The 15,373-nt window shown below is 24.9% G+C and overlaps 2 protein-coding genes across 2 annotated transcripts; both read right to left on the reverse strand.

Moving 5' to 3' along the window:
* Positions 1-7,107: 7,107 nt before the first annotated feature.
* On the reverse strand, positions 7,108-9,312 carry OCT59_023906 (uncharacterized protein; the record flags this gene model as incomplete). The annotated part of the gene is made up of 5 exons (XM_025326636.1): positions 7,108-8,129; positions 8,203-8,530; positions 8,603-8,787; positions 8,894-8,972; positions 9,085-9,312. The coding sequence occupies 5 exons, from the start codon at positions 9,310-9,312 to the stop codon at positions 7,108-7,110; spliced, it is 1,842 nt and encodes a 613-aa protein (XP_025175250.1).
* Positions 9,313-11,534: 2,222 nt separating this feature from the next.
* On the reverse strand, positions 11,535-13,827 carry OCT59_023907 (uncharacterized protein; the record flags this gene model as incomplete). Its single annotated transcript, XM_025330502.2, has 5 exons — positions 11,535-12,631; positions 12,698-13,025; positions 13,115-13,299; positions 13,387-13,459; positions 13,600-13,827. 5 exons carry the CDS (start codon positions 13,825-13,827, stop codon positions 11,535-11,537), a joined length of 1,911 nt encoding a protein of 636 aa, XP_025175249.2.
* Between the last annotated feature and the right edge of the window lie 1,546 nt (positions 13,828-15,373).

Genomic DNA, 15,373 nt, shown 5'->3' on the forward strand with positions numbered 1-15,373 from the left:
AAAAAGTAGTTATTAATCGATATGCAAAAGGAAGTAACAAATATCGAGCCAAAAATTTATCTGAAAATATATATAAATCTACTGAAATAGTGGATGAAGATAGAAACAATGATGAATGGATAGATATTGATATTATAAAAGAAGATGAAAACTATAGTTCTGCTAAAAATACATATAAAAATGCTCAAAAAAATTTGTCCGAAAATTGGAGAAAAATCTCACCAAAATTATTTGACATTATGATAGAAAATAATGCAATTAATAAGGACTCCAAATGCTTCAAATGTAATTCACCTGCCATTTGTTATTGTTTAGATTGTGGTCTTAATACTTATTTGTGTTTAGAGTGTAATACTTTATATCATAAGGATATAAATTTATTTCATAGAAAAGTTTTTATAAGTAATATTTTTGATAAAGAAGAAATAAAACTACCACAATTATGTACAGGATTTTGTGAGCATGAAATTAAGGAAATATCAATCATTAATTTAAAAGGTAAAGTATAAATCTTATTTGTTATACTTTAATAAAATTTTCAATTAAATAAATATTGCATTAAATAGGAATATTTAAAGCAAAATTTCCAACTTGTGAAGGTTTGGTCGAAACATTAATCAGGCATAAATTATTTCCTTCCACCCCTATAAATCCACAAGTTGCTTTCTCATTTGAATTATTTGATATTTATCAAGAATTATTACTCGAAGCACATGTATCATATCTTTCATTTTGTCGAGTATTAGAATCATTATTCTCTGATCAAGATATAACTAGAGTTAAGTTTTTAAAAAATTTCATTATATTAATGTTATATAGTTTACTAATATGTTTTTATTATTATTAGAACATATATTATCTTTTTAAATCTGCTTTTCATCAATATTTAGGATTAAAAACTATGATTGAAAATACTATTAATAAGTTATTTAGTAGTAAATCACAATTTAATTGTCCAGCTTGTCCACAGGTAACTTTATTTTTTGCTTGATTTACTTCCCATTTATATTTTTAAAAACTTTTTTACATTATATTTTGAATTAATAAACAAATTTAATTATAGCCAGAAGAGAAAAACTCTAAAATTATAATTGCATTGGATGCTAATTTTCAACTTAAACGAATGAAAAGTGCTGGTTCTAATATTGGTGAAAGAATAATTGAAGAATCATTTATTTTAAACCAAAATAAATATGATGAATGGGTACAAAATTCGATTAATTTAAGTTCATTAAATACATTAAATATAAATAATAATAATGCGGTAAGTATTCTATATATATATTTGTTGTTTATTTAACTTCATTTATTATTTTAATTTGTTAATTATTAATTATTTATTATTTCATTAAGCAAATAAATGTATGTGACAGCCATTTTAAAGCGGCTAATCAAACAAAAGCAAACCTTAAATCCAATTATTTGGACGATACAGGAATATTTGGAAGTACATGTAGGCACGGCATTCCTTTAAAATTTATTAATTTAAAAGGAATTGGGGAAAGGTAATTTATATATTATTGTAATATTAACATTTGATATTAACATTAGTTATTCATATTATATAATTACATTTTTATAGATTTTCTTTAGCAGAATATATTTTATCAGATTTACATAATATGTTTTATGAAGATTCTTCTACATTTATTGTCTTATATGATATTGCATGCAATCTTCATTCACATGTAGAAAAAAGTGAAAGTAGACTTTTTCCATTCAAATCTCGATTTAATTGGTGTGTTTCAATATTTCATGCCTATGCACATTCAATGAAATGCCAATTAAATTACCACCCAAGGGCTTGTAATTCCATAGGATTAACTGATGGGGAAAGTTTAGAAAGACTGTGGTCATATTTAGGACGCTTTTCTTCTACAACAAGATATATGAGACCACATCATAGATTGGATATTTTAGAAAAAGGAATTCAGCATATAAGTAGAAAAATGATTAGTAATTTAGGTAATGTTCAATTAAATTTATGATAATTTAAAATATTTATATTTTAATTTATATTTTTATTTTATATCAGCATGTAACTTAGTTAAAAGGTTTAAAAATGCTTATAAAATAATGAATGTATCAGTAAAAATATTAAAAGAAATGGAACAAATGCATGGAATTGATGAAAGTAAAATACTTTATTATATTCAGTGCCAGTATGAATCCAATTTTGGTAAATATTATGTATTTTATTATGCTAATTTTTTAAAAATTAGTTTTAATATATGAGATTTTTAGTTTTTAGGCAACATTTAATTGGAAAAGAGTTGTATTTCTTAAACCTAATGGAATTACATCCATATGAGTATGTACTAATTTTATTCAAGTAATAATTATTTTAATATTACTAAATACTAATATTATTTTTTTAGGATTGAAATATCAAAAGCTAACTCTGAAAGACAGTTGGAATCATTAAAAAGATCTCGCTCATTATATATAAAAAAAGTTGAAAAATGTGAATCAGATTTAGATATACCTGAATCAAAAAGATGGAATCCATTTAATCCTATATATTCCAAATATTTTCATGATTATTGTGAACGTAATTTGGATTTAATTTCTGATAAGCTTAGAAAATTTCGTAATGAATATATATTTAAAAATTCACAATTATATAATCAAGACCATATAGGTAATTATATATATTTGTAATCTTAACTTATTTATTAAAATATTATTTAACCATATTTATTTTTATTAGGTCATAAGTTAACATTAAAAATTAAATCAAGTATTAAAGATATTTCAAAACAAATTGAAATAAACATTTCATATTATGAATATTTCAGATTACTTGCACAAGAAAATTCATTTTGTAAAGATTATCCAAAAGCAATATTTAATGAAATAGTTAATCATACGTCAGATTTTTGGCAAATATTAGATATATCAATTAATGATAAAATGGATAATATACCTCGAATAGTTATATTCAATTCAATTAAAAATTTTAATAATTTACAACGGTCTAAAGAAGAAATATCATTAATTGTGCAAGAATTAAAAAGATTATATGATTTCTGGATGAATTATAAAATTAAAATTGAAAATAAATTACAACAATTACAACAATTTAATGAAAAAACTACAAAAAATGTAAGTATTATTCATTTTTATCTTGTAATTATTTTGAACAAGCTATTAATAATCTAAATAAAAAATTTGTTTGTAGTATGGAATGATTTGTATTTTGATGAAATATTATAAAAATGTAAGTAAAAATTTAGAAAATTGTCAGATAGCTTTAAACAAAATTGAAAATTACAAAGTGAATAATACTGTACAAGTAGTAGATGTTCCAATTTATGATTTAATTAATGAGATTGAGGAAGATAATCTTTTAAAAGGAGATTTAGCAGAAAATTTAACTGAATTAGAAATTTGTGATAATGAAGAATGTATAGAATATGAAGGGGAAATAGTAGATAAAAGTAAAGATTGTGAAGAAGAAATAATAACAGAAGGTGAAAGTATGGATTATAAAATAGTATAATCGATCCAAAAGGAGCAATATGAATTGAATATCTAATAAATCTGACAAATATTTTGATACTTAAAAAAATTAGTCATATATAATATAATATTTATTATAACAACTTTGAAATAAATAGAAGAAACCTATTTTACTTTAAAAATAACTTTTCTAACAATTTGATTAGGAGTTTAAAGCGGTAAAAAAATATTGCAATTAAAATATATTTTTATTTCTCTAAATTTTCTGCCACATTATTACCTTTTAGTTTAAATGGTTATGGCACAATTTCCTGACGGGATTACATTTGCCTGAAAGATTTGGCCAGTGTTATGCAGGTTATGCATGAACACGTGATCAAACGGCCAGCGTTAGGTTATTGGAAAAATGTCCTGTCAGGGAACAGTCCATAAGTGGTTTAAATAGACAATCAAATATGAAAATACATTTTAAACAAAAAGAACATGCTATTTATAATATAACCTGTTAATAGTAAGTTATATGAGTATACTACTGTTATTATTTTAAATGAGATCTATAATTATAAAGACACTATGATTGTCCATTTACTAATTAGGAGGTTCCTATAATCTATATATGAATACAGAAGCTGAATATAATTTAAATGAGAGGTCCAATATTGTCTGTAATTATGAGAGCTATTTTAAACTAAAGGACTATCATAATCTATAATTACGAGGACATTATTGTCCTCATTTTTAAACTGAAGGCACATCATAGTCCATAAATACGAGGACATTATTGTCCTCATTTTTAAGTTGAAGGTCTATCATAGTCCATAATTACGAGGACATTATTGTCCTCATTTTTAAACTAAAGGACTATCATAGTCCACAATTACGAGGACATTATTGTCCTCATTTTTAAAATGAAGATCTATCATTGTCCATAATTACGAGGACATTATTGTCCTCATTTTTAAACTAAAGGACTATCATGGTCCATAATTACGAGGACATTATTGTCCTCATTCTTAAATTGAAGGCACTTCATAGTCCATAATTATTAGGACATTATTGTCCTTATTTTTAAACTGAAGATCTATCATAGTCCATAATCACAGGGACATTATTGTCCTCATTTTTAAACTGAAGACACTTCATACTAGTCCATAATTACGAGGACATTATTGTCCTCATTTTTAAGTTGAAGGTCTATCATAGTCCATAATTACGAGGACATTATTGTCCTCATTTTTAAACTAAAGGCTTGTCATAGTCCATAATTACGAGGACATTATTGTCCTCATTTTTAAACTGAAGATCTATCATGGTCCATAATTACGAGGACATTATTGTCCTCATTCTTAAATTGAAGGCACTTCATAGTCCATAATTACAAGGACATTATTGTCCTCATTTTTAAACTAAAGAACTATCATAGTCTATAATTACGAGGACATTATTGTCCTCATTTTTAAATTGAAGGCACTTCATAGTCCATAATTACGAGGACATTATTGTCCTCATTTTTAAACTAAAGGACTATCATAGTCTATAATTACGAGGACATTATTGTCCTCATTTTTAAATTGAAGGCACTTCATAGTCCATAATTACGAGGACATTATTGTCCTCATTTTTAAACTAAAGGACTATCATAGTCTATAATTACGAGGACATTATTGTCCTCATTTTTAAACTGAAGGCACATCATTGTCCATAATTATTAGGACATTATTGTCCTCATTTTTAAACTGAAGATCTATCATGGTCCATAATTACGAGGACATTATTGTCCTCATTTTTAAACTAAAGGACTATCATAGTCCATAATTACGAGGACATTATTGTCCTCATTCTTAAATTGAAGGCACTTCATAGTCCATAATTACGAGGACATTATTGTCCTCATTTTTAAACTAAAGAACTATCATAGTCCATAATTATGAGGACATTATTGTCCTCATTTTTAAGCTGAATAAGGCGCATCATAGTCCATAATTATGAGGACATTATTGTCCTCATTTTTAAACTGAAGGCGCAACATAGTCCATAATTACGGGGACATTATTGTCCTCATTCTGAACCAATCAGATCCCGTGGGCTACATATGCCCATGGGCAGTTTATAAGCTATAAGTTAGCGCACGAACATCCAGCTTATAAACTATGTCGATCATTTGGCTGGGGTGTGAAAATCTGGGAATTTTTTTTAATCAGATGATCGACGTTGCACACACCATTTTATTTGATCACCAAGAATATCATCATACGAATGTACTGTATTATTACAGAAGATTATATCATAGTAATCTATTTAAAAAAAAAAATTTATATCAAAAAAAATTTCCATTATCAAATCTATTATAAAAAAAATATATTCTTATAACCAAAGCCTATTGTTATTACTAAAAAAATCAATAGAACTATTACTTAATAGTATTGGAATGACACCAGTTTATACCAGGAAGCAAAAAAAAAGTAAATTTTTTTTATAACCGGGAACTAACTATTACTATAAATTAATATTAGTAAATGTCAGTTACCGATCGGGTAAAGTCCGATCTATTGTTGGAAAAAAATTTTTAAAAAATCTTGAAAAAATTTCTAAATTAAAAAAAAAATCCTAAAAAAAAAACAAAAAAAAATTACTAAATGATCTATTAAAAATGATTTATCATTAAAAAAAAAATAAATGAAAATTACTAAAATGATTCTGTTAAAAAAAAAATAATGATAAATGACTAAACAATCTATTAAAAAAATAAAAAAAGTTACTAAATGATTATTAAAAAAAATAAAAAAAAGTTACTAAATAATCTATTAAAAAAAAATCAATAAAAATTACTATAAGATCTATTGTTAAAAAAAAATAATTGTTTAAAAAAATAAAATTACAAATGAAAAAAATTCCGATCCAAAAAAAAAATTAAAAAATTAAAAAATTACTAAACGAAAGAAAGGCCAAAGTCCGATCTATTGCTACAAAAAAAAAAAATCCTGAAGTTAATCTATTACGGTTAAAAAATCAGAGATAAAAAAAATTACTAATCGTATAAAGAAGAGCAATATTGTATTTACAATTTATTAACTTAACAAGTTAATTGTCTATTACTTATTAATCATATTAGCCAAAACTTCAATTACCAGAAACTAAAAAATTTTTATATTAGTAATCAAACAGTAATCAATGGATTTGCTGATCAACTACTATATGAATATGGAATAGTTCAGGCGCAGACAAATCATATTCATATTCATAAGATCAGCCGCAGTTGTAATATGTCCTGCGGTAAAAAACTTAGTAAGAAAAAAATACATTAAAAAATAAAATTTAGCCGTAGTATAAATCAAATAAAGATACTGTAAGTGACAGTAACATTAGTAATTCACCAATCAACACTTTTAATTATACAATCACGGGACACGTTTCACAATTCAAAGATTATTTATACGGGTAATCTAAACGTTACTGATCTACACAAATTATTTTTATTATATTAATTAATAATATAGATATAGATATAGATATAGATGAAAAAAAGTAATTTAAACAATTTTAGACTAATAAATTTACTTAATAACATTAAATGCTAGGTCGGGTCAGTTATTTGACTCGATTCGTATTAAAATCCCATGTCATTTTATGACTTCAAATATATCCTCAAACCCGACCTGACTCGACCCTTTCTGGGATATTAAAAAATGCATAAGATTGACACAAATTATTTCTAATTTTAGTAAGTACATTAAATCGATTTTGAGCATCTTGATAACCTTGTTTAGCGGATTGTTCATACCAATAAATTGCTTTGTCTATATCTTTTCCGATTCCTTCTCCTTTTTCATGCATCAAAGCAAGATTATATTGAGCTATTTTATTCTCTAAACTTGCTGCTTTTCGGTATAATTCAACTGCCTTTTGTATATGAATATTAATGCCAATTCCATTATGATAACAATATCCTAACATCATTATTCCACCTGAGTATATTCCTTCAGCTGATTTTTTGTATAATTCAAAAGCTCTTTGATGATTTTCTTCAACACCATCTCCATTTCTATAGGAATTCCCAAGATTGCACATAGCTATCAAATGTCCATTAATTGCAGCTTTTTCATACCAATCTGCAGCCATGCTAAAATCTGTACTAACACTTAATCCGTTTTTATAAAACCAACCTAGTTTAAATTGCCCAATTGCAAAATCTTTATCGGCTAGTTTTTTATAATATTCGAATGCCAATTTATTATTTATTGTAGTTCCATTTCCAAATTCATGGCATTCTCCAACAAAATATTGTGCTAATATGTGACCCTTTTCAGAGGCATCAATAAATAAACTAAATGCTTTCTCCTCATCCTCAGTTATTTCAATTCCATAATAATTAAAATATCCCAGAAAAAAAATGGAATTCGGATTGATTTGATTATTTAATAACCAATTATAAATTTCATATAAATTTGTATTATAAATATTTATAATCATAAGGACGTATTCTTTTGTTACATTTCCTTTGTTCAGCCCATTAAAAATACGATTAATTATTTCATCAATTATCATATTTAAATTCTTCTCGTTTTGTTGATAAATATTTACACCATTTGAACATGAAATAAATCCTTTTAGTCTACTAACAACTTCTTTTATAGATGGTCGTTTGTTTGGTTCACCATTCCAACATTCTAATGATCAAATATATATAATTGATTAATAAATATTAATTAAAAATAGTCAATGCATTCTAATCATACTTACCAGTATAAAGATTAGAATAATCACTAGGTGTGTTAGAAATAATCTCTTCTCTTTGACCTTGCGAAATTTTATACATTAAGCTAAAATTATAACTCTTCCCATGAAATGGTGGATACCCACTTGATATTTCCCATAATAGTACACCAATACTATATATATCACTTTTCTCATTTAGGTTTAAATTGTCATCCATTAGTACTTTTGGATCAATGTAGGGAACCCTACCAAATAATTTTGTTTGTGAATTAGATGCTTCTTCAATCCATTTTGATAATCCAAAATCGGCCAACTTGATGGAATTCTGATGAACCAACACATTACAAGAATGCTATTGTATAATATGAAAAATATTATTAAATTAAATAATATGTATTGACATATTATGCTAAAAAAAAATTACCAAATCTCGGTGAACAATTTTTTCATCATGTAGGCATGATATAGCACAAGCTAATTGATATGCCAATTTATATTTATCATTCCAAGTAAGTTTATTAAAGTTTTTATTCAAATAGTCACGAAGAGTACCACTGTCTGCGTATTCCATTACCAGTAAATATCCTTTTGTTGGATTAAATATATTTTCTAATAAAAATAATAATTATCAAATTTTTGTACAAAAAAACTTATTTCAATCAATTTTGACAGTTACAATTCGTTTTTTAATATACAAAGATTTATATAATCTTACCAATACTTGACCCAAATTTTGTAATTCCATAGAAGCGTATAATATTACCATGAAAATCTACACCTCGTTGAAGTGTAAGCTAAATTATATTCATACAATAATAAGAAAAATTAAATCATATAAAATGAATACGCGATAAATAAAATAATCATTTTAGGAATATGCGATCAAATTTTTTAATAATAGATTACTTCTTTAACAGTTTCTTTTAAGGTAGCATCGTTAAGATTTAAAAAAGATTTTAACGCTAAATATTGCTCAAAATTTTTCCAATTTGCTCGGAATACCTTTCCGAATGCTCCAGAACCGATTTCTTGTATATTGCTAAAGTATTCAAATTCATAATATTTAATATGTTTTTTATTAATAGCATCTTCAATCCAATTAATCCATTCATTTGTTTTTTCGTTGTTCTGCATTTCTTTATAATCGTTGTTTTAGAAATAGTGAGAAGTCCGAAAACAATTCTATTTATGATTCGTCATATTTATATGCAAAAATAAATTAATTGTTTACAAATAATGTCACGAGCACTCACTGGTGATCTTCCAACAAATCAAATACCGTTGTAACACCAACAATTTTATAATTAAAATTCTATCCCACATGACCGGTAACATTTAAGGGGACGTGTAAAAAATAATTTTGGAAAGCAAAAAAAACCAAGTCCCTCAGATAAATATAACGTGATGCCGGTGATGAATATTTTCAGGGGTAGAAAATTTGTTGGTGATCAACAAATTTTCTTCCCGCGTGACTTCTTATAATTTGTCATCCCGCATCACCCTATTTTTCAACTATTTGTCACATTATCTGTCACATAGACTAATTTGGCCAAGTGGCGGCCAAAAAATCACGTGGGTAGAAATTTTATTGGTGATATTGGGTAAATTCACTAGTGACACATTGAAATTTTCAGTGATAAAAAAATCTATCCGTTACGAACTATCTGTTACTGTCCATTTAATGCATAAAGCCGGCCACTTCGCATACCTAAAATGTAATCAAAGGATTATGGACGTTACATGAAACGGAAACTGTTATGGTGTGAAAATAATTTTTTTCGTTTATTAAAACATCTGAATATTATATTTATCTTTTACTGTATATCTTCTAAAACTTTCCTGCAAAATTTACTAATAAATAAAAATACCGGTAAGAGATCTAATAAACGTAAACTTTCCGAGTTTTATGTATACGTTGCTAAATTTAAATTTTTAATTAAATAAACCATTAATTTAATTGTTAGGTAAAATAATTTTTATGGATTAAATATTGAAATAAAAATTTAGAATGATTATATGAACTGATGATAAAAATATTACTTCTGATATATTTATGAATTATTGAATTACACCGCATTTTGTTAAATGGATAGATATTTTTTTCGCAGGATATGTGAGATTTATATACTAGACTATAAAATCCTCAAGAATAATATTCTTGGAAAACTGCTTCGACCCAAAAAATCCATTAATTCAATTGGATAAAGTTAACCTTTAATGAAATAGTAAAATAAAAAAGTTTGTATTTTATTTAGATAATATATTATTTGCTGTACACCTTGTATGAAAATCAAATAAATCATACCACAACTGTCATGATTACATGATTATTTGATAAGGCACAATATGTCTGGATACCAACTAACCTGTTAAAAAATGATATTTAAAAAAAATTAAAAAATAAAGTTTTTGGTTAAATAATTTAAATGTTTACAGTATTTATTAAATAATCCACCCAAACAGAAAAATAAAAATTTTATCATTTTTTTCGAGATTTTTATGTTATTTTTTTATTAAGAAAAAAAAATCAACTTCTGATGAATATTTTTTTAAAAAAAATCGGGATTTTTTTTTTTTGGAATTAAAATTAAATTACAAATTTATATATTTTATATAATAAAAGTACAAAGTAATATAATTCTTTTTTGAGAAAAAAAGATATTTTTTCTTTTTTAAAAAAAAAAATTTCATCAATTGTTTCGAACGGACAACAGAACAATAATATAATTCTGTTGATCTGGGTCTAACGTACGTTACGGTACACTCGAGTTAAATAGGAATAGATTTGAGAATGGAATTCATGCATGTGTATTGATAATAAAAATTGTAAGAAATTAAATAAAACAAAAAATTTTATTATTTTCACGTTTATGATTACATTAATTTGGGAATAAAAGATTCTTATTTTATAGAAGAATTAATAAAAAAAATTTGAAATTCTTTTTGATATGATGGATGATTTTAGTCCAAAAAAATTCTGTTGGCGTCCTTGTCCCTTCTGTAAATGATCCATGGATTTTGGCGTCTTGGCGCTTTTTTTATTCCTTTTTTTCTGTTCCTCTTTGCTCTTCGAGTAGTTTCAGAGTTTCGTACTAAAATTTCAGGAGGTAAAGTGAATTTATAACGTGTATTTTCCAAGATTTCGGTGGTAGTTTTGCCAAAGTCAAAGAACGTCACTTTGCTTGGGTCTTTAATATATTAATATTGAGGCCAGTTATTATATTCTATAAGGTTATAATTATTACATTATAAAAAGTTAAGCATTATTATTACGTGCATTTTTTGAGTAATTTACCAAAATTAGGTGTAGTGTAAAATGATATAAATAAAATATAATATTTTTTTTAGACAATTATTTATGAATTATCTTTAAGCTCTCTTAGTACTTTTAATTTATTTTGAGCCTTTTTAAATCTTTGTTTAGCAGATTGTTTATAAAAATAAATTGCTTGATTTATATCTTTTTCAATTCCTTCTCCATTTTCATACATCAAAGCAAGATTATATTGAGCTATCTTATGTCCCATATTTGCCGCTTTTTGGTATAATTCAACTGCTTTTTGTTTATCAATATTAATTCCTATACCATTACTATAACAATAAGCTAACATCATTATACCATCTAAATATTCTCCTTCAGCTGATTTTTTATATAATTCAAAAGCTTTTTTATGATCTTCTTCAACACCATCTCCTTTCTTATATAAAAGGCCAAGATTTTGCATAGCAATGAAATGTCCATTATTTGCAGCTTTTTCATACCAATATGCAGCTAATTTATAATCTTTTTTAACATTTTTTCCTTTATTATAAAACCAACCTAATTTAAATTGTCCAATTGAATAATCTTTATTGGCTACTTTTTCATAATATTCAAAAGCTAATTCATCATTTTTTATAATTCCACTTCCATATTCATAACATTCTCCAATACAATATTGTGCTAATATATGATCATCTTCTGATGCATTAATAAATAAATCAAATGCTTTAATTTCATTCTCATTTGTTACAATTCCATAGAAATTAAAATATCCAAGTAAAAAAATTGAATTTGGATTATTATTTTGATTATTTAATAACCACTTATAAATTTCTTTTGATTTAATATTATTATTTTTAAGATGATCAAGAACATAATTTTTTGTTGCATCTCCTTTTTTTAATTTTTCAAGGATGAGATCATTTATTTCATTAATAATCATAATTAAATCCTTTTCGGATAAAATATTCTCATTAATTTTATTTGTTGATGTCATATTATTTATTTCATCTGAATTTTTATTATCGAAATCATGAATCATTTGTGATAAATCCTCATGTAATGAATTTTCCAAACTATCTGGGGTTAAATATTCATATCTTCTACGTTTTGAACGGGGAGTAAAATTTTTTAGTCTATCAACAACTTCATGTATAGTCGGTCGATTATTTAGCTCACCATTCCAACACTCTAATAAACAGAAATATATATTTAACTAATAAATCTTAAATGAATAAAATAAAAAATAACACTTACCAGTATAGAGATTAGAATAATCATCAGGAGTACCAGAAATAATCTCTTCTCTTCGACCTTGTGAAATTTTATACATTAAACTAAAATCATAATTCTCTTCATGAAATGGCGGTTTCCCGCTTGATATTTCCCATAACAGAACACCAATGCTGTATATATCACTTTTCTCATTTGATTTTAAATTGTTATCCGTCAATACTTTTGGATCAATATAGGAAACCATTCCAAGTAATTTTGTTTGTGATTTAGATGCTTCACCAATCCTTTTTGATAAGCAAAAATCCGCCAACTTAATGGAATCTTGATGAACCAATACATTACAAGAATGCTATTATAATATTCAAATAATAAAAATAAATTAATAATTATTGAAATCAATATATTTTTTTTTAATCTTAATACTGAAAAATAAAATACCAAGTCCCGATGAATAATTCCTTCTTCATGTAGACATAATATAGAACGAGCCAATTGAGATGCCAAATTGTATTTATCATTCCAAGTAAGTCTATGGAAGTTATTCTTCAAATAGTCACGAAGCGTACCACCATCAGCGTATTCCATTACCAATAAATAATCTTTTGTTGGATTAAATATATTTTCTAATAGAAATAGTTATTAATAATTATTTCATAAAAAAAGATTTATTTCGTTCAATTTTGGTTGTTGCAATCGTTATGTGATATTACCTGACGCATGTTTTGTAATTCCATAAAAGCGAATTATATTATTATGAAAATCTACATCACGTTGAAGGTTAATCTAAATCATGAACATATTTTAATTAAAATAAATTTGAAGAAAAAAAAATTAAAAAAAAATATGAATATAAAGAGTACATAAAATAAATATTTTTAAAATATTGTATCCAATAGAATCTTTTTATTAAATAATAAAATTACCTCATTAACAATTTCTTTTAAGGTAATTTTGTTAAGATCATAAAAAGATTTTAACGCTAAATAATGATCAAAACTTTTCCAATTTGCACGAAACACCTTTCCGAATGCTCCGGAACCAATTTCTTGAATATTTTTAAAATTTTCATATTCATAATTTTTAATATGTTTTTTATCGATAGCTTCTTCAATCCAATTAATCCATTCATTTGTTTTTTCACTATTCTGCATTTTATTATATTATTATTGTTATTATAGGTATTATAGGCGTAGTGGGTATAAGCAATAAAATTTTTGATGTAACCGTCAAAGAAAAAAATATTCTATTTATGGACTTGTAATGAATGAAACAAGTGAAACGTTTTACTGAATACCGAGTGATCAGCCGACCATTAACATCATAGTAAATACATAGCTAATGATTTTCACGACTGCGCCGTGAAAATCATGATATTTGTGTGACATGTGAATTGTGAAATAACTCTCTGAGACTAACGTCCAGTGATGGGAAAAAGTGGACTAAAAAGTGGGAAAACAATAAATAAACTATAAAAACACATGAGCATGAAATATTGAAATATAATCAGAAAAATTATAGGCATGAATATATCATCAAAAAAATCACTGGATAAAATAATTAAGCATTTATTTGGTTAAACAGAATTATCGGAAAAACCGAAGTGATTATTTTGGTAAATTAAGAAATTTCATAAATTTATTTTGTTGTATTTTTTTTTTTTAATTAATATTGTGATAAATTTTTACATAGAGATTTATATTTTTTGAATAATTATAATTAAAATTAAAAATCACTGAATTTAATTCTTTTTTACTTTATTTATTTGTTTATGCGGGCTATGTTTAATTTTTTTATAAATTATTCATAATTTTTTAATAAAATCCTTACGTGCTCGATTCTATAGTCTATACTATGCATTTTGAATATCACATGATCGGCAATCATTTTTTGTGCATCATGGGCATCAATTTCAATAAATTAAATGAAAAAATGAAAAAAAATATTTTTATTTAATAGAATTTTTTCAAAAATAATTAATTTTTAATTAAAAAAAATGATGTACACGAAAATTAAATGAAAATAATATGAAAATTGTTGAAATTAATTATAGTATACTACTTTAACGAATAAATTTTAATAATATTTTGCGTCGTCAAAGAACATGTTGCAATTACTGTATTAATATTTTGGTTTCAAAATATAGAATTATTCACTAATAAAAGTTTTACATTCATAACATAAGTTATTTACTACCAGATTATCATAAGATTTGCCCAAATGTTACAGAAACCTTCAAAGACAAAGTAACTTTTAAGAAAAGAAATGTAAAATTTGATTGAGCTAAAAGATATCCTTAATAATTTATAATTACCTAATTTGCTATTTGTTATTTAAGAATTACTGTAATAAAATCATTTATAAAAGAAATAAATAAAAAATGGTGGAAAACTGGAAATTGATCAATTCATCATAATACAGTATTATTAACAAATAATATGATTTAACAAACTAGTGTTATTTGAATAATTTAATGAAGTACAAAAAAAATCATTACCATAATTAGTATATTATTAGAGGATTGATAGGCGAAGTTTGCTATATTTAATTTGATTACGCTTAGATAACGCTATTTACTTTATTGCCTTTATTAAATAAAAAGTTATTATAATATACAATACATAAAACTTTGTATTTTACTAAAAAAACCGACTGCTCCAATTTAAATATTAACTATCGTTGATAGTCATTAGCTGTTTT

Source organism: Rhizophagus irregularis, chromosome 4 (genome assembly GCF_026210795.1).
Source record: "Rhizophagus irregularis chromosome 4, complete sequence".
NCBI lineage: Eukaryota > Fungi > Glomeromycota > Glomeromycetes > Glomerales > Glomeraceae > Rhizophagus > Rhizophagus irregularis.